Source organism: Ctenopharyngodon idella, chromosome 4 (genome assembly GCF_019924925.1).
Source record: "Ctenopharyngodon idella isolate HZGC_01 chromosome 4, HZGC01, whole genome shotgun sequence".
In the NCBI taxonomy this organism is placed as follows: domain Eukaryota; kingdom Metazoa; phylum Chordata; class Actinopteri; order Cypriniformes; family Xenocyprididae; genus Ctenopharyngodon; species Ctenopharyngodon idella.
In genome coordinates this window covers 14379138-14403554 of record NC_067223.1, presented here as the reverse complement: position 1 = coordinate 14403554, position 24417 = coordinate 14379138, and the positions used below count along the sequence as shown (strand labels likewise).

The following is a 24417-nucleotide window of genomic DNA, read 5'->3' as shown; positions in this document are numbered from 1 at the left end:
AGACTAAGCCTTAAGTGACATACCCATCCAAGATAGACTCCCGGCAGCAGTACAGGTTGTCAAATTTCTGCTTGGTCACGGAATCGTTAACATTCATCGCAGGAACACACAACTTGCCAGCTTTTGACAGCTGGTATAGCCTGGGAAAAACAAATTAATATGAGAAAAGTTTAGCAGAAAACACAACAAATAATTTCTGAAGGATCAATGATGATAATCACAATATATAATTATATAAGGTCTCTTATGCTCAACAAGGCTTTTTTTTTTTTATTTGACGAAAAACAACAGTAAAAAGAGTAATATTAAGAAATATTATTACGACGTAAAATGAGTTTTTTATTTTATTTTAATATAGTTAGGATCAAAGAATCCTGAAAAAAGTATCATGTTTCCACCCTGATATAAAGCATTTACCACTGACAATAATAAGAACAATTGTTAATATCTGATCACTAATAATAATATTAATTAAGCAGCAAATCAGAATATTAGAATGATTTCTGAAGGATCATGTGACACTGAAGACTGGAATAATAGATGACAAAAATTCAGCTTTAATCACAGGTATTTTAAAATATATTTAAATATAAAACAGTTATTTTAAATTGTAATAATATTCCGCAATATTACAATTTTGTTTTTCATTAAATGAATGCAGCTTTGGTGAGCTTAAAAGCCTTCTTTCAAAAAACATTAAAAATATATTTATTCCAGACTTTTCTTCCAAATTTGGAATCATGATATTTTTGATGTTTTTAATTTCTTGCCTCTCTGAAATAATATACTTCAATTAACATCACATTTGCAAGTTCCACTTCTTGCCACTAGATGGAGACATTAGTATTTGATATGGAAATACAATTGAGGTCCCCACATTATTCATTATATATTACACTTGAAGTCTAAAGTTTTGACTTAGTCTACATCAAATGCCAAAAATGTAACTATTTTAATGTATTTAAAGTCTTTTCATAAACGTAATCACCTGTGAACTCCAGTCACGCTCTCCTCTACGATGCCTTTGATCTTTTTGAACATGTTGGGATATTTCTTATAGATCCAGTGGGTCAAATCCCCTCCATCATCTAAAATCTACAAGGGATAAGCTGTTGAGACACTGAACAGTCATAATGTTTCATAGTCTAGTGTATATAGTTCAGTTACCATGTTGGGCTGCCAACCCTCCACGTTAACACAGCGATCGATACACCACCAGAAATCATCCTCTGATTCACCCTTCCAGGCAAACACTGAGAAACCTGCCAGGCATGACACACAGGAGTTAAACAGTACAGAAAAGTATATAAGAGAATAATATAAAGGAAATAAGAATAAAAAAGAAGAAAGATTTACCTCCCTCAGCCAGAGCGGCTGCTACCTCGTTTTGAGTCGAGTAGATGTTACAGGCGGCCCACCGGCACTGAGCGCCCAGAGCAGAGAGAGTCTCCATCAGCACCTACAAACACACACACACACACACACACACACACACACACACACACACGACAATGAATTGCTGAAATTAGGGACCTATGATTTCTGTGATGTGGAAAACACAGACAGAAACTAGAAAAAAGAAATATACAATATAACGTAGAATGTCAGATAGTCAGATATAGGGTTGCAAAGGGGTGTAAAATTTTCGGAAAATTTCTGGAAACTTTCCATGGGAAGTTAAGCTGGGGAATTTTGGGAATAGCACATTATACTTGCGCTGATCGCAAATGTACACAGAATTACTAGATTAGTGTAATTTTTTCCAGGATTTTTTTCTTTCAAAGTTCTTTAAAAAAATTCTATAGCACCCAAACTTTTGAATGGTAGTGTATATAAATGTTATTTTAAAGGGAGAATACAGAGAATTCAGAAACCCTTGTTTTTAGCAACACCGGTGGCCATTAAATGAACTGTCGCCCGCAACTTATTGCTTGTGCTTGCACACACTACATAGTGACGCGAGTGAGCCTCAGCCAAAACAGTGACCTAACGTGATTCACTGACATCATGTCAGCTTTTGTCATTTTTTAGGTTGAGGAATGTGCAGGGTAGAAATTCAACTGAATTTGCATTAAATCTGGTTGTTTTAACCAAGATTTTACCGCAAGATTTCAACTACATTTAAGTTCCCTGTTATAGGCTATCCTGCAATTTTGCAAATTTACAGTTTGTTCCCTTTAATTCCCGTTAATTCCCATTAATTCCCATTGAACGTTTCCATCTTTGAAAATTCACGGAATTTGCAACCCTAGTCACTTATAATGTTAAAAACTTGATTATTTTTAACCCTCATTCTGACCCTCAAACGGCCACTGTTATGATTGGCTAACGTCACTGCATAGGAAACAGTATCAGCACCCATTCGCTATTGCAGGTGAGTAAGTGTTTTGAAAACATTATCCATATAAAACCGTCATTTACAGACAAAGCATTATGAAAGCATTTACTAACGGTTTGTGATGCAGCTGCTGTCAGATTCAATAAAGTCAGCTGCTTCATCATTCAACAAAAGTTTCTTTGCAAACTCTCCATTATACTGTGCAGCATTTACAAAACAATATACGCTGAACAAACAATCCTCTGACGCGATCCAGGACACCATTAAAATAAACCATCCACTTGTTTCTGACGCTGGGATCCTTTTGAAGTCTATACAGAGACGCAAATGAGCTGTTTAAACTGAACGCATCAAAGCGAACGTTCTTTAACTCTTCTATTTGAACATGCATCTGTAAACTGAATTTGCTTTTGACGCACCGCTCACATTTGATTTCTAATGTCATGACCCCTTTAAAGAAATTAGGACAGAAACATATTACTATTGTACAGTAGACTGTACTTCATAACAATAATAAAACTTTTAAAACTTTTTTCCCCCTCCATGTTATAATTTTAACAATTTGGGCACTTTGTTTTCCAACAAAATTACCACCGTTTTTTGATACATTTGTATCAAGTTACACATCCAGAAAATAAAAGAAAAAAAAACAAAATTTGGGAAAAAATAAAACGGGTCCTATGAAATATAGATGCCAGTTTGCTGTCAAAAAATGAGCATTATTTTTGAAAACATCCTCATAAATAAAGTAATACCTTTAAAAATGTACCTGTATAGACAGTAAAAAGGTTGCTAAATGGGGCAAATAATGTCCTAAAAGGTGTTAGAGGTAGGATTAGGGTGTTGGAATTATAGTGCAATAAAATTTAATTAGTTTAATTTAAGAACAAATTAAGTCAACATGAGGTTTTCAAGTATATGGTGTATTATCGTGTGTGTGTGTGTACAGACACTCACAGCAGTCTGCGCAGTGATGTGGGTGCAACCCACAATTTTGGCTCCAGCCAATGGCTTCTCTCCCTGAGCTCTCTTCCTCAAAGCCATGAGAGCAGGCATCTCTATTGCACAAAAATACACACATAAATCATTAACACATGCCTATAACATTAAAATAAACATGCTAACATCCTTGATTATCTAGAAAGAGTTTTAAACCTCGAAAACAGGCTGTGTGTGAGTGCACAATGGAGTATTTGGCCATGTGGTTACAGGGGCCGAAGGGGGTGCCCTGCTGTGAACATATGGCCTTCCAGTATCACAGGAAGAACATCAAAACATGCTTCACTTGATCTCACACAACACGCACTTTGACTTCACACATAAACAAATACCAATGGCTTAATATGTTGACAGGCCTGAAGACAACGGCATTACGCAATCAGCTGTCATGCTCGTAAAAACAGTTATAGCTTGTCGGCACATGCTAAATATCAAAGCACACAGGGACCATCTCACCTTGCTCGGCGATCTCGATCTCCCTGCGTCCGAAGTCGGCCTGTTTGATGTTCTTGATGCAGAAGTCTCCATTGCCCTTGGAGTTCTTCTGCTGCTTGTCGCGGGGAGATGTCTCGTCGTCAGAGCTGTCAGTGTAGGAGGCGGCTGAAAAACAGAATAATAAAGAAAAAAAGTATGTAAAAGGAATGTAGATTTCACTTCCCCTCCTAAACTGTACTCTGCTTTATCAGTGTAATCCTCCTAAAGAGCCCTGCCAGAACCTACACAGGAAAGTCTTTGTTCACATAACTCACTACATTCAACCCTTGACGTATGGTAAAAACACATTTTATGTAAAGTAGCCCACCTGAGTGAGGTTTAACAGAGCATGTGCATGTGAGTGTACAGTGTGTTTTGGTGCTTGTACAATGCCATACCTGAGCTGTAACTGTCTGTAGAAGACTGTGAGATGGAGCGAGACAAAGACCTGCGGCCAATCTTGGTGGGACGTTTGTTGAACTCCTGCTTCTGGTCTGCGAACTGGATCTGTCATAAAAAAGGGAGGAGGGCAGGAGAGAGAAAAGTTCAGAGTGAGATATGTAAAAGCTACTGAATTGTTCAACAAAGAAGAAAAAAAAACAAACAAACAAAAAAAAAAAAAAAAACCATACACCCGCATACAATCATGGCCAAAATTATTGGCACCCCTTGTAAATATGATCAAAGACGGCTGTATAAATCTGCATTGTTTATCCTTTTGCTCAACAATCTCTTGCTGCACATCAGAGCTATATTCATTGAGATGGATGATTAAGGGAATTTGGCCTTTGTGTTTCCTCATATTTATATTCCTTTGAAACAGGAAGTCATGGTTGGACAATTTCATGATCCTAGTCACCCTGATGTGCTAAAAAAAAGTAAATATGAATGGAAATATACTTCAGAGATATTTTACTCAACAAGGCTGCATTTATTTGATCAAACATTTAGTAAAAACAAGAATATTTCCTTCAGAAACCATTCTAATATGCTGATTTGCTGCTCAAGAAACAATTATATCAATGTTGAAAACAGTTGTGCTGCAGAATATTGTTGTCTTTAATGTCACTTTAGAACAATTTAAAGCATCCTTGCTAAATAAAAAAATGGTGTGTATATATACTTAAACAACAAGAACAACTTGCTGAGGTTGGATTTCACCCCCAGTTGATCTTTGAACTGTTTTCTGAGCTGTAATACTCTGTGATAATGCTTAACAGTGTGCCTATTACCACAGGAAGTGTCAATGTTGTATGTAAACAATGCTACAATTCACATTTTAAGCAGAATACAGGGAATTAGCCTTTACTCGGAAAGCGAGAAGTAAATCTTTTAAATCAAGAGCCCATCCTAATCTTTAACACAATTTGACCTGCCAGGTTGGTACTTTCTTTCCCCCCCCCACAGTTAGGCAGGTTATTTGTAATAATTACATTATCATAACCTCGACAACTACATCAGCATCCTTTATGAGTGTAGTCAGCCACCACTAAGCTACTCTCACTGAAAGTCTGGAAAGGTAGTGGAAACCATTGAGAGCTCATCGTAGACGTGTCGGTAAACTGCGCTACTATTAATGGCCCGGCAGCTGTCGCCTGCAGAGAGGAACCGTGAGAGGATTACGGCGTGGTGCAGTCATCTCATGTTGACTTTATTATCTGACTCAACAGTAAGCCTCAAATCCCCCCGCTCCATCAAGAGATTTTTAAAAGCATGACTATTACATAACCCCATGCCATATCGGTGTTTAATCAACCATGTACTGAGTGATCGCAGTGATTAATCTTCAGGCTTTAGGTTGAAGCTATAGGAAGTGCCGTTTCCAGGATGGATGGATGGATGGCTGGCTTTTAGACCATGAGTAAAACACAGTTATGCAGATGAGTGTAAGGCTTTGACTGACTCACAGACCTTGATTCACACAAACACATCGTTGTGCCCAAAAGCACTTCAATGCAATTGTCACTCGCAGTGGTTTTGCAACAAAAGCGCTACAGTGAAACAAACACCCACAGACTCTGTGAACTTCAATTTGGCACCTGTTTCTCTCTTATCGCTTGGCACAAAGGGCTGAAGGACTGTACTGGAATGTTTAAAACACATACTCACAGGAAAAGCATCTGATAAGAAAAAGCTCAGGTTCAGTGAGAAATAATACATTTCCGCATAATCACATTTCCATTGTACACGCATCTAAAACCACACCTCTGCTCCAAAACTTGATGAGCATCACATATGAATTGGAACATTCCACAAAAGACAGCACAATACCAATACAGTTGGTACACACACAAAAATTGGGTAAATTAATACCAGGATCTATATTTAACCATAAACTATGCTATTGAAGATACTGGGGCCATTTTCAGACCTGTAGATTGTTTGCTTTGTTCAGAAACAGGGACTTAGCTAATAAAATACATGTATATAATTTATCAGCTAGAGTGGGAATGACTGCTTTGTCAGGGCAGCAGTCTTGCAAAGATGAAGTTTCGAAGATGAAGAGGTGCTCTTTGGTTTTAAACTGCAATACGTAATGTGCTCACCCAGAGGATCAGACACTGCTGCTTTTTACGCAACACATTTTCCATTATGAATTATGATACACCTCGGTTTATTGAGTCAGATTGCTTTCTCACCACAACCGAACCATTCTGAGTTCCTTTTCAATTGGGCCAGGACCAGCTCGTTCAGGCAATCTTGGACCGATTATTTTGGCACAGAAGCGAGTTTGATTGCCGTATTCATTACGTCTAAACCAGTGGTGTCCAAACCTACTCTTGGAGGGTCATCTTATACCAAAATTTAGTTCTAGCCTAGGGCTGCAGGACATATCGTTTTAGCATTGATACTGTGATGTGTGCATCCGTGATAGTCAAATCGCTGGATGTGCGATGTCAAGTATAGTTGATCCATACGGGTCAGGCATCATGGATGGATGAATTGCAAAGTTTAATCATCATAGAGCGAAAGTTTATTGTTTGCACGTGTCCTGTCAGTTTAAACATTCAAGCGATTTTAAACCATTCAAGTGCAACAAAACACGAAAGACAACTCAATTTGGAACTCGAGCGCTGTTTCCTGTGCGCACACAGCACGTGAACACTGAATTCCATTCTCTTCTGCGTCTGTTTGTGCTTGAACGGACAAGTACACGCAAAATTATGTCAAAATGCAAGTCTCTGTGAGTATTCTCGTAAACACAGTCGCAATTAAACACCTGAATCAGCTAATCAAGGTCTTTAGTAGGGCTGCCCCAGACAAAAGATTTTTCTAGTTGACTAGTAGTCGTTCATTTAAGTTATTAGTCAACTAATCGCATGTTTATATTAAATTAATTAAAAACACACCTTTGATATGAATTACATAATCAGAGAGTATTTGTTTTTTATTTGAATTGGTTTGTTTAAAAGTAGATGTTTCAAGCTTTCTATAGATATATTTCTCATGTCTATGAGGCAAGTAGCCTATACGCTGAGTTTCGGTTCATTTATGTGACGCGCTGCTATTCAGGGAGACAGACAGCAGAAAGCGCATCCTGTCTGTCTTGTTTATTTTACAAAAGCACAACGTTTTGTTGTTATTGTGAGTGTACACAAATAAAAGTAGAACCTTTTATAGTTTAGAACGATGTATTACTCTTATCTGTATGACAAATATTTTAAGCTAAAAAAAAAAAAAAAAATTCAAGTGATCGCACCGGCGCCTCCATGTTGTGTGATGCGCTATATGCTTTAGCTACCTTCCACACTTCGTACGAACACTTGGATATATAATAGCGCACATTTATCTAGGTTAGCATTAAGCAGCCATGTAAAGTTGCTACTACTTACATGTTTCAAATAATAAGCCATATTTGAGGTCGATGAATGATAGGCGAACGTTTGAATTTCCTGCCCGGCATACTGTATATACCACAAGGACCCGCCATAAACAATCTGTCCCTCACGGACTGAGTGACTTTGAGTTTTTTTTCTGCGACTAACCGACTAATAAAATTTTGGTTGACTAAGCCTCTTCTAGTCAATTAACATTTAGTCGACTATTAGAGGGCAGCCCTAGTCTTCAGGATCAGAAGAAACTTTGAGGCAGGTGTGTTGGAGGTAAGTGCAGCAGGAAAGTGGCCCTCCAGTAGCAGGATTGGACACCCCTGGTCTAAACAAACCGAACTAAGAGAGAAAACGCACCATGTTCTAAAACAAATGAGCCAGGTTTGAAAGCGGTCTGAACTTGCATTTGCACCGGAAAGTCTAACGGGTCAACAATGCTGAGAAGAGATTGTGTTGGACCCCCTGTTGCTTTCTTCGACAGAGGACACACTCTGCTCCCCTGCTAATCCAAGCTGAGCACACAGATGGCTCGGGACGTTTTTCATTCCAGAAGGTTAAGCTTACAGCCCCCAGGAAAGCCTGAAGACCACCCTCACTTTCTCCCCTCTTACCTTCTTAACTGAGTGCTCGGAGATCTCGCCATCCTTCTTTTTCTTCAGCATGGCAGTGAGGGAAGTGAAGAGCAACAGAAAGAAAGAGTGCTAAAAGGGAAGAGGCTGGCACAAAGGAAGTGGACTTTTATACCAGCTTTACACGTGGCCGGTCTGAACTGATTCCATGGCGTTTGTAGCACAATGCTAGACTGTTTCCCTTTGGGTTTTTTTTTTTTTTTTGTGCATCTCTCTTTTAATTGTTAATTGTTTAGAGGCTGGAACAATTCTGGTCAGAGTTGGCAAAATGTGCATGTGTGTGTGTTTGTGGAGGATTTTAGGGGTGGTGGTTTAGGAGGCGATTACTGCATCTAATGCTCAAGATAAAGGAATATGCCAAGGACACATACACTCATACACCGCCACCACTGGCCTTGACAAAGGGCTCTTTGTGTTTTCCTGGTCACAAAATATATGACCAGGAGGGGACAGATTGGATGTACTGGAGGGACAATTACTCTGGAATGCTTTGAGTTCTTTAACCTCACCTTTATGGCTAACATCAGCGTCATGGACGAACGTTTAGCTTGTTGATTATCAACTGTCGGCCTCTAACAAATAAAATTTGCCAAGACTTTACAAACACTTCAACATTGTAAAGCAGACAAATTGCTGATAGATGTTTTATGATGGTCCACTCATGAAAACGGAGGCAATAGACATTACTTTCCCACCAGAGCAGACTGTCATTTTGTTTTTTTTATAGAAATAAAAATCATTTAGTTCAGGTGGACAATGGATGCTCCAATTATAAACTGAAAATGTCTGCTCCATACAGTATGATTCTGCAGGAAAATGTCCTCATGACACTTGCCTCACTCTTTCTTTGTGAACTGCAAGTATTACAAGTGTGGTTTGAAAACATCTTCCCAGTATGACTTCATACCTTTCCCACAGACCTGGATCACACATTGCTTTATCTAGGGAGTTTAGAAAGTCAAATATTTGAGAACAATCATCAGTCTTTTGTGGGTTGGTGCACTCCGGCGATGAAAAAAGGTGCACAACAGAATGGCTTAAATACACTTAAAAGACTTAATGAAGCTCAAACAGTAGCATTTGACACTAGCAATGTCAAAGTCAGGGGTTCGATTCCCAGGGAAAGCAAGAAGTGATAAAATGTGTACTTGAATGCAATTTAATGGTAAACTATGTATCTTTTTTTGTGTTCAAAATAAACTAAATTCAAACGAGTCCATACATCAATCCTTCTTCCAAAACATATTTTTGTCTGATTCACTATGGTAACCCTATTATAAGTGTTCATATTTTAGACCTAGCGGGATGGTTTTCGCTGGAAATTGCGTATATATGTCACTCGCTCGTGTGTGTCTCATCATATCCTTAAATAGAGGAAAGTTGCTCTGGCTACTTTGACACGCATCTGGCATAGGTTAGTTGTCACAACGAGCGAGAAAGGCTGACATGGAGCCGCTAAATCTCCAACCAACGGGGAATCATCCGTTTTAAATAAACGGCGAAAGAAAAAAGAAAAAAAAAAAAAAAAAAGAACACAACAGAGCTCGTAATAAAACAAGAATCAACATTGGCTTGGCTTTTCGGAGATGGCGAGAACTGAGGGATTTGAAATGTTGTAAAAGCGACACGGAGATAGACTTTTTTTATTACTCAAAAAGGTGAGAAAAGAATTTTATTGAACAGATAATTTGCCATATCAGTTTATTGTAAAGCAAAGCATTATTTATTCTATTTCATTATGGTTGTTGTAGCGCTGTGCTGGAATTTATTTTCAAGGAAGTACTGCGTCTATTAATGAGTTTAGCTACAGTAACGTAATTAGCTAGTCAGCTTGAGATCCTTTCATCGAAACTGGTCATATCTCTTAAGCCTAGTAGTGAATGTTTTATGAGCAGTAGGACAACCATATTCATCCATACAGTCACGCAGAGCCAAAGCACAACCAAAACAATGTTCTTCTGCAAAATTCATGCAGTTTTTTTACATAGTGTACCTTTAAGTTGCTTCGGATAAAAGTGTATACCAAATCCATAAATGTAAATGTCCATACTGTACATTACTTTAAGTCCAGAAACATACTACAAGTACGCAAATACAGATGCAAATGCTTGGTCAAAGTGTTGCAAATATGCGGTCCTGTTGTACAAACTTAAGTATTTGTGGCATTAAACCAAATGTGATGTTATTCAAGCAGCTTGCTATAAACATCTCAATGTTAACTAACCTAACAAAATTAGTTATGTAGTTGGCCTGAAAGAAAAGGCATCCATAGAAGATGCTTTGGTTTATGTTAATGCTTGGTGCAGCACCACATGTCACAACTTGTTTTGCATTATACCGCCGTCTTAGCAGACACAGTTCTGCTTAAGAAATTGCAGGTGTACAAATTCAGTAAATGATCTGTGGTTTTGCATTATGCTTGTTCCTAATTAGACAATGTCTACACCATCTAAGATCACTGTAAAGGCAGCTAGTTTATTTAGAGAACAAAATGAAATGTAAAGTCCTTGGGTTTCATGGATATCTAAGAAAAGCAAAATTTATGCAATAGGAAAAGCTCATCATCCAAACAAAAAGACACTAGGATAATCATTCTGAAACAAAGCATTCTGTGCCATTATGTCCTCTTTTAAAATGATGCTGAACATTCTGCCAAAAGTAAAAGAGGTATTTTAATCTTTTCGAGGTAACATGAATGGATTTATGTATTAAACAGGAGGCAAAAAGCCCCATTTCTGAGAATGACACAAAGGCCGTATGTTACCGGAGGAGAGATTCAGGCCACATGAGCAGCACTTCCATGAAAAGAGATCACTTATGTAAGAAAGAGAGAAAGAACTAGAGGAAAAAGAGAGACATTCGCATCACGTTAACGGTACATTTCAGTGACACAGCTGAGAGCTGATGATTAAAGATCAGAGCGGGGGAAAACGGTCATGTTTCCTGTGAACGGATGTCCAAGTGTTCATAGTCCAGCTCTAGCCTGTTTTTCACGGTGAGAGCTTCCGCAATGAACGCAAACAGCCGTGCTGCAGGGAGCTGATTACTTCATCGCTCGTTTGTTGAAATGCTGAATCACTTTTCTACTGTTACTTGAGGATAACCATTAGACTGTGGCTCTGTTCAAAACCCCAGTGAGTTGCCTGCCAAGACAACATTAAGCATCCATCATAAGAAATGCAAACATTACAAAAAAAGACTTATATACTAGAAACTAAAAAGACTTTTGACTAAGGCCATGTTTACACCTGGTATTAAGATGCGTTTTGGTCGATCAGATCACAAGTAGACGAGGTTAGACACATTCCCATTTAAACCTGGTGTTTTAATCCGTATTTTTTGTCCACTTTCAACCACTTCTGTTCTGATTTCTTTGAGAGTTTCCTTCCATATTACTATGCATCACAAAGTAAAACAGCATGTAGCAGATACCAAACACTCATGGTAAAATTGTCTCCCCAACATCCGTGTTATCTTACTGCTCCATACATTATAGATGTGTGCTAATTTTGAAGCAAATAAAAACTAAATAATGAATGCAAATCGACATGCAGCGATGGCTTACATCTTCAGTTCCAGTCCTAAATAAGTGTTGGAGCAGAAAAGGAGCCAAAAACAGAAGCCGGCTCATCCATGACCCTGCAGTGACCCTTTTAGATTCCAGTCACAATGATGAAAGCCATGGCTGGGGTGCCAGGAGAATTGTTTATTTAGACTGCTTTGGTACAAGTTGGTAATTGCATTGGCATAATGGTGGCACACTCAAAATAAGAATTTTGTAATGCTTTCATTTACTTCGCAACATAGACTGTATTGTTACAGGCAGAGGTATGCAGAGGAGAATAAGAGTTTAGGCCTACATTAATTATACAGTTAGTGTAGTAGATCTTCTAGATTTTGAACACAGAACTCTCTGCAGGGTAGAGGTGCAAACTCCAGCAAGCAATGGTTCAAAAGTCTCCTATCGTCATGCCGAGCTCAGAGACAATAAACAAGGACACTTGTAATGGAAATTTCATGAGATATGATAGTCTAGAATTCACTCCGGGACAAAAGGTTGCACATGCACACACATTCTTACATAATCACAGTACGGAACAAGGACGTTTATCACCAGGGATGTCAGAATCGATGTAAGATAGACTTGAGGTCTGAGTGGAGAATAATTGTACAGGATAACATAAACATTTCCTCCAAAAGACAACTGACGAACCATACAAAAACTGTAATGCTCTGACTAGGCCAAACAGCAAAAAAAATGTACCATATTTATAGCCACCCAGACATACTTCGCTCCTGAGCACACAATAATGGAGTCACTTGAGTGTCAAAAATCGAAAATTGATTGAAAGCTTTTTCTGCAGAAGAGGGCATTGAGTTATAGCTTTCCGGAGGAAAAAAAAAAAAATCTTTTTTTCCTTCTCACCCCCTGAGCTTTTCATTACAGGGCGGCAGCAACGTCAGCCTGTGGTCCTGAACATCTCTAGAGAATCATTAAATTTGTTCTCTGTGGAAAGATGTGCGTACAGAGATTCACAAGTCATTTTTTTTTGTCCTGTGTTTTGTCGAGTGCTGCAGCCTGAACAATATAACTCCTTATAACAAAATAGAACATAATAGAACATGCATGAACTGAAAAAAAAATGTAACAATATAATGCAATAACATAACATGCATGAACTGAAAGATGTGTATCTGAATGTAATTAAAATCACTTTTGATAAGTGTCTGCCAAATGCATTATTTTGTCAACATTATATACTTCAGCATCTCTGATTTAAACCTCCAGGTTGGGGAAAAATTATTTAAAATGTTTTTTTTTCCATTCATACAAACATGTCAATAAATATGGCTCTTTTTTTACAATGTGTTGTTAACAACAAAGATCTTAAGAACTTAAAGGATTAGTTCACTTCAGAATTAAAATTTCCTGAAAATGTACTCACCCCCATGTCATCCAAGATGTTTATGTCTTTCTTTCTTCAGTCGAAAACAAATTAAGGTTTTTGAGGAAAACATTCCAGGATTTTTCTCCATATAGTGGAGTTCGACAGGGTTCAACAGGTTGAAGGTCCAAACTGCAGTTTCAGTGCAGCTTCAAAGGGCTCTACACGATCCCAGATGAGGAATAAGGGTCTTATCTAGTGAAACGATCTGTCATATTCTTAAAAAATAAATAAATAAAAGTTCATATATTTTATAACCACAAATGCTCATCTTGCACTAGCTCTGCGATGCGCCTCGCATTACGTAATCACGTTGGAAAGGTCAGGCATGACTTAAGAAAGAAAGAAAAACATCTTGGATGACACAGGGGTGAGTAAATTATCAGGACATTTTAACTCTGAAGTGAACTAATCCTTTAAGACACTAGTTCTTTGCATATGCTGCTTCAATTGTTTAAAGCCTAATACCTTTGCTGTGACAAACACGGATCTGCGGCTCTGTGCTTTCTCACTTCATACACAGTCTTCATCCTCACATTTTCACTCCTAAGCCACAAACTTTACAAGCCATAAAGTGACTCCCAGACAGGGTTTGGAGTATGAAGGGTATCGTGGGTAACGTGATACAACACGGTGGCCCGCTCTGACTAATGACGCCACCAGAAATGAGAGAGCCTTGTGCAACAGACACCGAGGATCATCTCAGGGCACTTAACCCGAGAAAGAGCTTTTGCGACGGCCGTTCACATGACTCAAATAATAAATCAGACAAATTAGCTCAAGGCAAAAGTCAAAATTGAGAAGTATAGCCACTTGAGAATGTTCTTCCACCTAAATGTTTTAATGCAAAGGGGTCTTATTATCCGTTTTTTGCATTTTCAACTTTTCTTTCTATCTATATCAGTGAGCACTGTTTCTGAACTGCACTGTCCAGGAATGAACACACCACAATATTCCTAATTTAAATAATTCCCGCCCAAGACATATACAAAAAAGGGGGGGGGCCTGGTTGAGTTAGTTATTAGTGTGTTGAAACTCGCGGTTATGGTAAGGGGTGTGACGTTTCCCCAAACACACTCAAAGCACTTGACCAATCACAACACACTGGTCCAGCCAATCAATCAGAGCACACTGAGCTTTTCAGAAGTAGGGGCTTCACAGAGACAGGAACTAATTGCATAGCTCACAATGCTTTTGAGAAAAGTTGATTGTAGAGTGGTGCAAATGGTTCTACGATGTACTTCTGATGCTTTTGAGAAACGCAGCCCAGAGCGTTACTGACAGACTGGGAAGAAAGGTGCTGCATCAACGTAAAGGTGTTTTTTGAACATTCAGGCATGAAAACCTATTCTAGTAGAGCCCATAAACAAAATTAAGACTTTGTAAAAGGGCACAATGGGTCCACTTTAATTTAATGCATTGGCTTAACAGAAGGTACACGGAGACTATCCATAATTCAAGAACACATTTCAAAGAGACAATTCAACACTAGCAACCGTGTGGCAAAGAACACTGAAAGGTGTGACAGGTAATTTGCTTCCTGCTCGGATGACGAATCACATTGTGGGACATGTGCGCTCAAGTGTTCGGCGTCCAACACGTAACGCACCTGACAGATTTGATTACCATTTCTTGAAATTCAGCCCTTCCTTTTTTTCTTCGTATCCTTCAGCCACAAAATAATAGGATTGTATTCCTACAAGGGCAATATATCACTGGGCTTGGCAAGGAGTTTGACCTTTTCTTACAATGAAGTGTTGAAAAGCACTCAAGCAGTGCAAAGCATCTAAACTTTATGTGGATTTTTCCACTCTGAAGCACAGAGGTTAGCCTTAGTTGAAGGGTCTGTTTGAACTTTGTCAGTATTGGTAAACGGAAGTCAGTGTAACAGATTGTGATGGAAATACATATGTCTGCCTCTTCATAAATTGTTTCTTGCTCTACCTCCTGTAAAGTTCAAGACTAATACGCAAAAAAAAAAACATGGTTTTAATCACATCAAAAAGATAAAGAGGGGTTCATTCTGTCTAATAAAAGTCTTCATACTCTGCACTTGTTCTGTGAATGTATCAAAGCAATCCACCTACGCAAGGAGCTCAGCTGCAAAACGGTTAGGGGGCGGTCAGATACCCCATGGCCAAATTCAGATGCTTTCTGGAGGAGCCATTCGATACCACATCCTGCTATTAACAAAGATTTCTGAGACGAGTGCCTCTGGATATGGAAATTCAAATGTAGTGGGGGGGGAATGCAGAAAATGTCAATACCAGCCTACATGGAGTGTCGTTCTCATGCCCTCTGCTATAGAGTAGGTTCTTACAAGATCCACAGTGAAAGTTGTAATTGCAAACCCAAAAATGTGACTGCAGTGAACACACCCTCACAGACATGCTATGGTAATAAAAACCCTATAAAAAGTGTGGACCAAAACACAGAACATATTCTCAATTCCTTAAAAATATTTAACTTTTGAAACTGGGAATGGTGTAGGCACTAGACATGCACGGATATTACAATTCTGACAGATACCAATGATGATAAGTTGATAATTATTTTCATGCTATGGTAGACAACTGGAAAATTATTTTTCACTACTTTTCACAACAGGACCTGTAATTCCATGGGTTAAAAAAAAAAAAAAAAGATTTTTGTTATAACAGACAATAAAAACAACTGTGTGCATCAAAACCACTCCTTTGCCAGTAAAAAAAAAAATTAACTTGATTTTCAAAATCAAGTTAGCTGAATGTAACATTTTTGACAAGCCAAACATGTCAGTCTCTGAGTAACGTAATTTATTTAAGCCACAAATTAATTCCATAAAATAAGTATAATGAACTACGCAAAAAGCACATCAATCACTTCACTGAATAAATTATTGCCTTACAATCTATCTGTTTTTTAAATACACGTTTGATTATATCAAGACATCGATGTCTGTCAAAAAAATAACGTGCACAATACATGGTAGTATTTACAAGACGCAGAGGTCCAGCGAGTCACGCATTTCCTGGAAAACCCAAACTACCGGATGTTTTGACTACGTCATCGTAGTCAAAATCACCTATCTTCTCAGTTGTTTAAAAGATTAAGACAATTATCTAAGTTTGAGTTTATTTTCCAATAAAAGATCATTTTTCTACATGATTTGTAACATTTAATTACCCCTTCGCAGATCTTAAACCATATTTATACATTTATATAACAATTATGAACAATCCCTAGTGTAAATATGCTTTGGTATTGCAAACTGATGTGTAAATTAGACTGTCTACCTGAACACCAAAGTAGATCATGAAAAGAGATCATATCAAAAGCACAGGTTGGCCACATGAAGGGCTCATATTCAGGACCAGCCGACATAAATGATCCTTTGGACTTTAATTGAAGCAGTCGCTCCACCAGTATGAACCTGTTCCCGCAAGCCCACTCTGGAAATTTCCCTGTTTCATGGGTAGTGACGAGCAGCAATGATTGTCTAGAGGTCCTTGGATAAAAGGCTTCTATTTATGTGCCAGATGGTGTTCTTCTGACTAAGCACAAACAGAGAGAGTGAGTGCGATGTTCTCTCCGTTCTCTTCGTATTTGGGTTTAACGCAGACTGCCAACATGTTCTATCACAGTGCGCTTATTTTGAAGAGATGAGGCAAAAAAAGGAAAATCATCTGAATAATATTCTGAAATGACAAATAAATAAATAAATAAATAAATACTTCACTGCTGTGGGCTCTAGAGGCAAGTAAAGGGGCAGATCTAAAATTAGATATTTGTGTTTCATTTACTAAGTAATTGTTGCATACACTTAATTTGCCAACCTTAAATTTATCTATAGAAGAAATCTAAATCCTAAAAATTCTAAAATATCTAAAAGGTAAGCAGGTGTTATCTACTGTAAAAATCATGTCACCTCCAAGGCTCTATGAGAGTCCTTTAAAACATCTGGAAACTTGATGTCTAGCCTCAGCTGTTCATTTATAAACATCACCATCTGTTTAAAACATGTTAATCCAATGCAAATTCAAAATGTGCATACTATTCTGAGAAAATATTTTTAAAGCAACATAAGAAAGGCAGATTTCAAATCAAATATTTCCAGGAGTGTCGTGCATCAGCCAAGCAGCTGCCAGTGAAATGAATGGGAATGCTACCTTTCTCCAGGCATTGTAGACCTCCTTGCTACAAGCTGAGTAATGTATGTTTGGGTTTTCACAGTGGCACACATTATCTGTTATCAGTGAATTTGATAATGTTGCAGAAGTATAGCCTTGTGGGACAAACACAGAATGTATAACATGATATTTAACCATACACACACCATTATCTTATTATCATCTGTTATGCATTAATAAAGAGCAAGACAAAGAAACAAGCAATTTACTGACAAGATAACATCTGCCTGTCTGCTCTCTTCACCAACAACCATGAATTCAATAAATAAAGGTCCCCTAAATCCATAAATCCACTCTGAGCTTATTAGATATTCCACTGATCCTGTTAAACTTATCTTAAATCGTGTGCATCATTAACTACAGCAGGTGCAGAAAAAACTATGTTCAAAGACTTACTTGCTATGCATTATATACCAATATTATAAGGAACTAAAATGGTTTATCGCATTTATGCCATCAACAGTGTGATATAAGATATAAGAAACACTTATATGGAAATTGCTGTTATCAAAAGAGATGTAATAGCTAGGGCCAAATTACACAAAGCAACTTTTTCCATGAGGAATAATAGGCATAACACATGATAATGGAGATAAAACTGTACAAAAAAGGGAATGTACAAAGGCTATATGATCAGGATACATTTAGGGACCATTTTAAAATCGCATCCACTAGTAATTTTAGGATGAAACAAGTAATAATTGTAGCCTAATAGTGACTATAGCCAATACTATAGCCTCTATTAAATATATTCAGCCAAAGCTCTCAGTGTATCAGGGCCTCCGTCTTGCTAATTTTGGCTTGAGAGCAGATGGCGGCGGCCTTTTTAGGACCATCAATGTGTCTTACGCTCAATCATTCCTGCTGCTCTACATGAGAAACAAACTGCAGTTCACCATTGAGAGAGAGAAGAAAATGACAAGGATTTTAGTAGTCAAACCAGTTACCGCTTCCTAATTCATAAAAAGACAGCCTTCAAGGAGAACAAGACAACCCTAAGAAGGCCTCATCTCCTCTCTCAAGTCAAATATAGCAACACCAAAAGTAAAAAACACTAAAAGGTACTGAGACATATGCAACAGACATGCTTATATTTGTCATAAATGTTTACGCAAGCATGCATTCCATTCAGATACATTCGCTGCATTATCTAATCTCATCCTCTAAGAAGAGGAAGAATGCATCTAATCTGCAGTGATGCAGAAGAGGAAGAACTTCATTCAGTTTTATGTTGGCCAATAGAGCTACTGGGGCCCGAGTATGAAAGCGCAACAAGACCCTCAAGCAGAAATACTAGGAAAGTGATGCCCTGCTGCACTGATTTATCGACTCTGGCATATGAGTAGTACATGCACTATTATGGGTCTTGGGTAACTACAACCACTAGCATTTCACAGGCAAAAAAACAGGACTGATGCAGTAATTGGCATGAGGAGAACCAAATGTCATGGTTTAGTATTAGTAGCCTTAAGCTTGTTACCTGTACACTGACTCTAGAAATCTCATTGCAGTTTTTCCCATGATGCACTGCACCTGTTACATTTCCTATGGAATGGGGAGGGGGTGTGGGAAAGTGTGCTTTGTTTGGCTTTCAATGAACGTCAAAGTGAATCAACAAATCAATTAATCAATCGACCCACAAATTTTGGAAGTTAATGTTCTAGGTCACTGGCTGATTCAAGTCAATGAAGCCACACACTCTTCTGGTGATGAAACGCTTTGCTCAAAACACTGTGCAATCAGACTGACCGCCCTGTCCTGAACTTTCTGTTCAGAGATGTTCGGTAACAAATGTGCGAACTCCTTAAAGAGGAGTAACAAGCCACAGCAACACTAAAGTATTTTCAACCCTGTACAAGATCAGAGGCATTAAATACAGTAATTGGCCCCTACTTCTCTGATCTACAGAGGTGCTTGTGGTCCGAAAGAAAAAACGATGGGCTGCAATTTAGGAATACATACCCACTACAAAGAAAGTCTAGGGTATGCTGAAATTGTAGGTTTGTGTGGACAGACTGCTGCAAATAGATATTTCACTCAACCAAATATGTAATTAAGAACACTACACTATGTCATAAAGGTCATTTTTAGGTTTCTCTCATTTCTGGCTCACTTTTTAAATATTAAGAGAAGGAACCATTTGTCTGTGCAATAGTCCTCAAAGACTTTGCAATCCATTAAAGGGGACCTATTATATAACATTCACTTTTATAAGGTGATTATTGGTTTGAACACCAATGTGTGTCCCTTGTGTGTGAGAACAACCTGCATATAATGGTAAAAATCCACTCACTCATTTTTTTTATAATTCTCATAAATCAAAAGCAGTCTCTTCAAACGAGCCGATTCAGAAGCCCCACCCACAGCCAGTGACGATCTGCCCTATTAGCATAGACACAGCCCTGAGTAAGCAGCACAGAGTCTGCCATTTCTGTATCCTTGCTGTAGCAGCTGGAGTTGTACAATGTCTGTGCCAAAGAGGCATTACAACAAGTGTGTGTTTTGGGATGTACCAATGAACATAAGAGTCTCCATAGACTCCCGCCATCTGAGTCACTGAGGACATTGTGGTTAAATTTCATTTTCAAAGGAAATGTCCCGAAGAAAATCGTCAAAGTCTTATACATTTGTTCCAATTATTTTGCGCTGGACTGATTCACAAAGGTGGTCTTTTCAACGTCGGATTTTCACAATGGTGGATTTTGAAACACAAGGCTGAACACCGCTACTGACAGTTTCTGACATTTTCAGAGCGTGAGATTGTCCTGTTTTGTTGTTGCCGCTATGCTGGAGCATGAACTCTTGAAGCTCCACCCTCTTCTTAAAAGGGGGCCAGGAGCACCAGCTCATTTGCATTAAAGGGACACACAAAAAAACGGCGCATTTTTGTTCACGCCAAAGAGTGGCAATTTTAGCATGCTATAAAAAATTATCTGTGATTTTATCTGTGATGTTATCGGTATTTTGAGCTAACACTTCACATACACACTCTGGGGACATCAGAGACTTATTTTACATCTGGTAAAAAGGGACATAATAGGTCCCCTTTAACTTCAATATTATATACACACAAATGGGAGAGACTCAAGTTTACGGAAAGAAGTTTTCTGCTGCGTGTGCACATTTAAGTAAACTCTGACCTGCACAATGCAAGACATTTGACCAACAGAGGATGCAAACGTCACTGATTCATCTCTTGGCCAATTTCAAGAATGCACAAAAATGTAAAAGTTGCATGGGTCCAAAAAGTCGGGCAGTCATGGCCTAATGGTTAGAGAATCAGCCTGGTAACCCAAAGTTTGCGGGTTCGAGTCTCAGTACTGGCAGGAAATGACTGAGGTGGACTTGAACAAGGCACCTAACCCCCAATCACTCCCCAGGCACCACAGCAAAAAAAAAAAAATTTCTGCCCACTGCTCCGGGTCTGTGTGTCCACAGTTTGCATTGTGTATTCACTACTCACTACTCCTAATGTGTGCACTAACTGGATAGGTTAAATGCAGAGGACAAATTCTGGGTTACCATACTTGGCCTTCACATGTCACTTACTCACTTAAAGAAATTTTGAATGCTCTAGTGAAGAGGTTCTCAACTCTGCCCCTTGAGGTCCACTTTCCTGCAGAGTTTCTAGTTTCAACTCTTTCTAGTAATCCTGAAGACCTTGATTAGCTTGTTCAGGTGTGTTTGGAGCTAAACTCTGCAGGAAAGTGGACCTTGAGGGCCAGAGTTGAGATCCCCTCCTCAAGTGGACGAATGGATGAAAACTCAATGTTTAAACCCAAAAACTGACGTCAGAACAGCACAGATGGTGATGATTATTCATTTTATTTTATTTTTTGAGCTGGTAGAAAGGAAGAGAGATGAGGGTGGCTTTTCTTACCCTTTTGTGAGAGTCTTTTGTGATGCAGCAGTTTTTGAACACAATGAAGGTTCTTTGTGAGGGGCTAGTGCAGGGGTCTACATTCCTTAGCCGTGGATCCAGCATGTGTGTCCATTCCATGGTTAACTAAATGAAAAACCTGAGGCCCTTTGAACAGCAGGCCAATACGGGCACCATCAGAAATCATCTACTTAACTTTCAGCAGTACTATAAATCAATGAGCTGCACTTGTGAACGGAAGGCCAATTTTGTCAATGGAGAAGCTTTTGTTCATTCATTCAGTAGCACATTCCTGGCTAACGCCTGACTGGTGGTTTAATCTTTCACTTGCACAATTGATGCAAATTCACTCCTTCGTTCAACAACACCGCAAATCTCAATTTATTCAGTGACCAAATGTATAAAACAATGGGATTAAACTGTTCTTACAGGATTTTATTTCACAATCTCTCTAAAGCAAAGCTTAACATATACTGTTGAGCAAAGAGTGGGAATAAATAACCAACTGCCATGTACGCAGCCTGGACCTGGTGTTCCTGCTTCATACGGTGAGCCGTACAATCCGACAACAGCTGGCTGCTTCCAACAGATTTGCTTCCATGATGCCTATTTTGACTTTTCTTGCTCTGCTATTATAAAGCTTACTCGTGAAAAAGCATGACAATCAAGTCACAGATTGCACTCCATCGGCTTATCAAGCCACGGTACAGAAACTGCTATCTCTTACGCAGGTTTTCTGGGAAATAGAAGCAACATATGGCAGCACATCTCCAAATGCACAGTCTGAGGGAATAAAACAAAATGCTTTTATGCAGGGCTTCACTTGCATTTGTGACTAAAAATATATGTATGCAAACTGTATAATGTATTTAGGAGCACATGTGTGAATAAAAAAAAAAAAAAAAAAAAAGAGCAGGTCCTTTAAAGGTCATAAAAAGTTTTAAATATCTAAAATGGTATAAGAAAAAATTCTCTGTTTAAGGACTACAACAAACGGCTGGTAGGGACTACGACAAGCTTCTTCCCGGGTTAGTGACATCACTAACCCTAAAATTTACATAAACCCTGCCCCCGAGAACACACAACAAAGGGGGTGAGGCCATGTTGGGCTGCTTTAGAGAAGAGGAAGAGTTGTTGTAGTAGAGTGTTGCTGTCATGTCGTCATTTTATGCCGGACAGCTTTACAAACGAGGGTCAATTCAACGCTGGATTTGCACAAGATTAAAATGATGGCGCATGCTAGTCGATGAGTTGAATGAACTCCACAGCAACTACATAAATTTATCCACTAACCATTCAGATGTATTCTATAAGTAACTTCTTCCTGAGTCTCTCCATCAGTGTCGACTCCGGTTTGAACAATGTAAGGTTGAACACTGTTACTGACAATCATCATTTTGGCTGTGTGAGATTCTCCAGCTTTGTTGCTGTTGAGCAACCGAAGCGTGAGCTGTTAAAGCTCCGCCCTCTTCTGGAAAGGGGGCAGGGAGCAGCAGCTCATTTGCATTTAAAGGGACACACAAAAACGGCATGTCTATAATAAATGATCTGTGGGGTATTTTGAGCTAAAACTTCAGAGACACATTCTGGGGACACCAGAATTATATTACATATTGTAAAAGGGGCATTATAGGTCCCCTTTAATTAAATATGAGCACTGCATGTTCAAAGTCAAAATACGGCACTGTTGCGCACTTGACAGACTCATGGTTTCAGAGCAGTTCTCGATCAATGAATACCACGTATTTATGCCAAAAAGTTGCTTACTGTTGATGAAATGACAATGTTTAATTTATGGTGTTTATATCGTCATATTTTGACATATCCATGTGAAAAAGCTTTCTTGAACAAGGAATAAAAGGACGGAACTTGATTTTGTCCCTGATTGACTGGATGGTTGTGGTTTGTTATTGGTCGATCTCATGTGAATGACAGGTTGTCCCACCCTCGCACCAGTAAACGTCATCAGTGAAGAGATGACATGTTACTGCAAGAGAGAAGTTATTTTAATTAAAGATTACGAAGCACATGAATAAAAAAAAAAAAAAAAAAAGTGCACAGATAATTCATTTATAATAAATATGGCAATATTATACACAAAAACCATGTGTGTGTATATATATATATATATATATATATACACACACATACATATATATATATACACATACATATATATATATACACATACATATATACATACATATATATGCACACTGTTTAAAGTAGACCTATAATTATATAATTAAATATAGTTTGAAACAGCGCCATTAAAAACCCTCTACTTTTTGTATTCTATTAAATTACAACCATTTTGCTCTAAAATGTATACTTGTATCCCTTTATTAAGGAAAAACACATTATATGATCTATTTCCATTGATATTTGTGCTTCTAAATTTTTCAAATCTGGAGCACATGTGCTCCTTAGGAAAAAGGCAAGCGTCAAGCCCTGGTATGCCCAAAAAAAGAACAGGAGAGAAGGTAAGAGAGCAGGAGAGAGAGGTCTGTCACACATCCTCGTGACAGAAGCAGCGGTGAGCTGGCACATTTGTGTTTGTTTGGCTGGCTCGCTCTCATCGTTGCCTCCGCAATACAGAGAGTCATTAAAGCACTTGAGAAGACTCTGGGTGATTTCAGGTGAACGAATCCTGCTGCGGTGTGGTTAGGCCAGCCTAAGGGAAAGAGAAATCTCAGCTGTGCCCTTTAAAGTGTTAGCTGGTCCCGGTTGAAGTGCACTATTAGGGTTGCTGCCAAGGACACAAAGTCATGGATGAGTGTTTGAGAGCAAGAGAAGATGATTCAGTGAGTGCACTGTTATCAGTAAGCTGCTTCAGTACAAAACATGCAGTTCAATGCATCACTCCTTCAAAGCTTCTGCCTCTATGACCACCACCGCGTAAACGCCACTTACCTGAGAACATGTCTAGTTCTGTTTAATCACACATGTGTGGTCCTTTTTCTTAAGCTCTTAAGACAATAAGTAGCATACACAGGCACAGGCCTTCCTGGAGGCATGCTATCATTCACACAAGAATCCCCTTACAAGTGCAGATAAACACAAGCAGGTTCAACGTATAGGTCAGTCTCTCTGGTTCCATCTCATCATTAATCACAGTCTCCAAACTTCACACCATAGTGAGAAATATTTTC

At 38.6% G+C, this 24417-nt stretch overlaps 1 protein-coding gene across 1 annotated transcript in view; it reads right to left on the bottom strand.

Moving 5' to 3' along the window:
* The window catches only part of ahcyl2b (adenosylhomocysteinase like 2b), a 39843-nt gene that overhangs the window by 10717 nt on the left and 4709 nt on the right, over window positions 1-24417 (bottom strand). The window contains exons 2-8 of the mRNA XM_051890098.1: window positions 4210-4318; window positions 3794-3937; window positions 3296-3396; window positions 1357-1459; window positions 1168-1262; window positions 989-1095; window positions 24-140 (exon numbers count right to left, since the gene is read on the bottom strand). Coding sequence (XP_051746058.1) covers window positions 24-140; window positions 989-1095; window positions 1168-1262; window positions 1357-1459; window positions 3296-3396; window positions 3794-3937; window positions 4210-4318 — 776 coding nt within the window. The remainder of the gene's footprint in view (window positions 1-23; window positions 141-988; window positions 1096-1167; window positions 1263-1356; window positions 1460-3295; window positions 3397-3793; window positions 3938-4209; window positions 4319-24417) is intronic.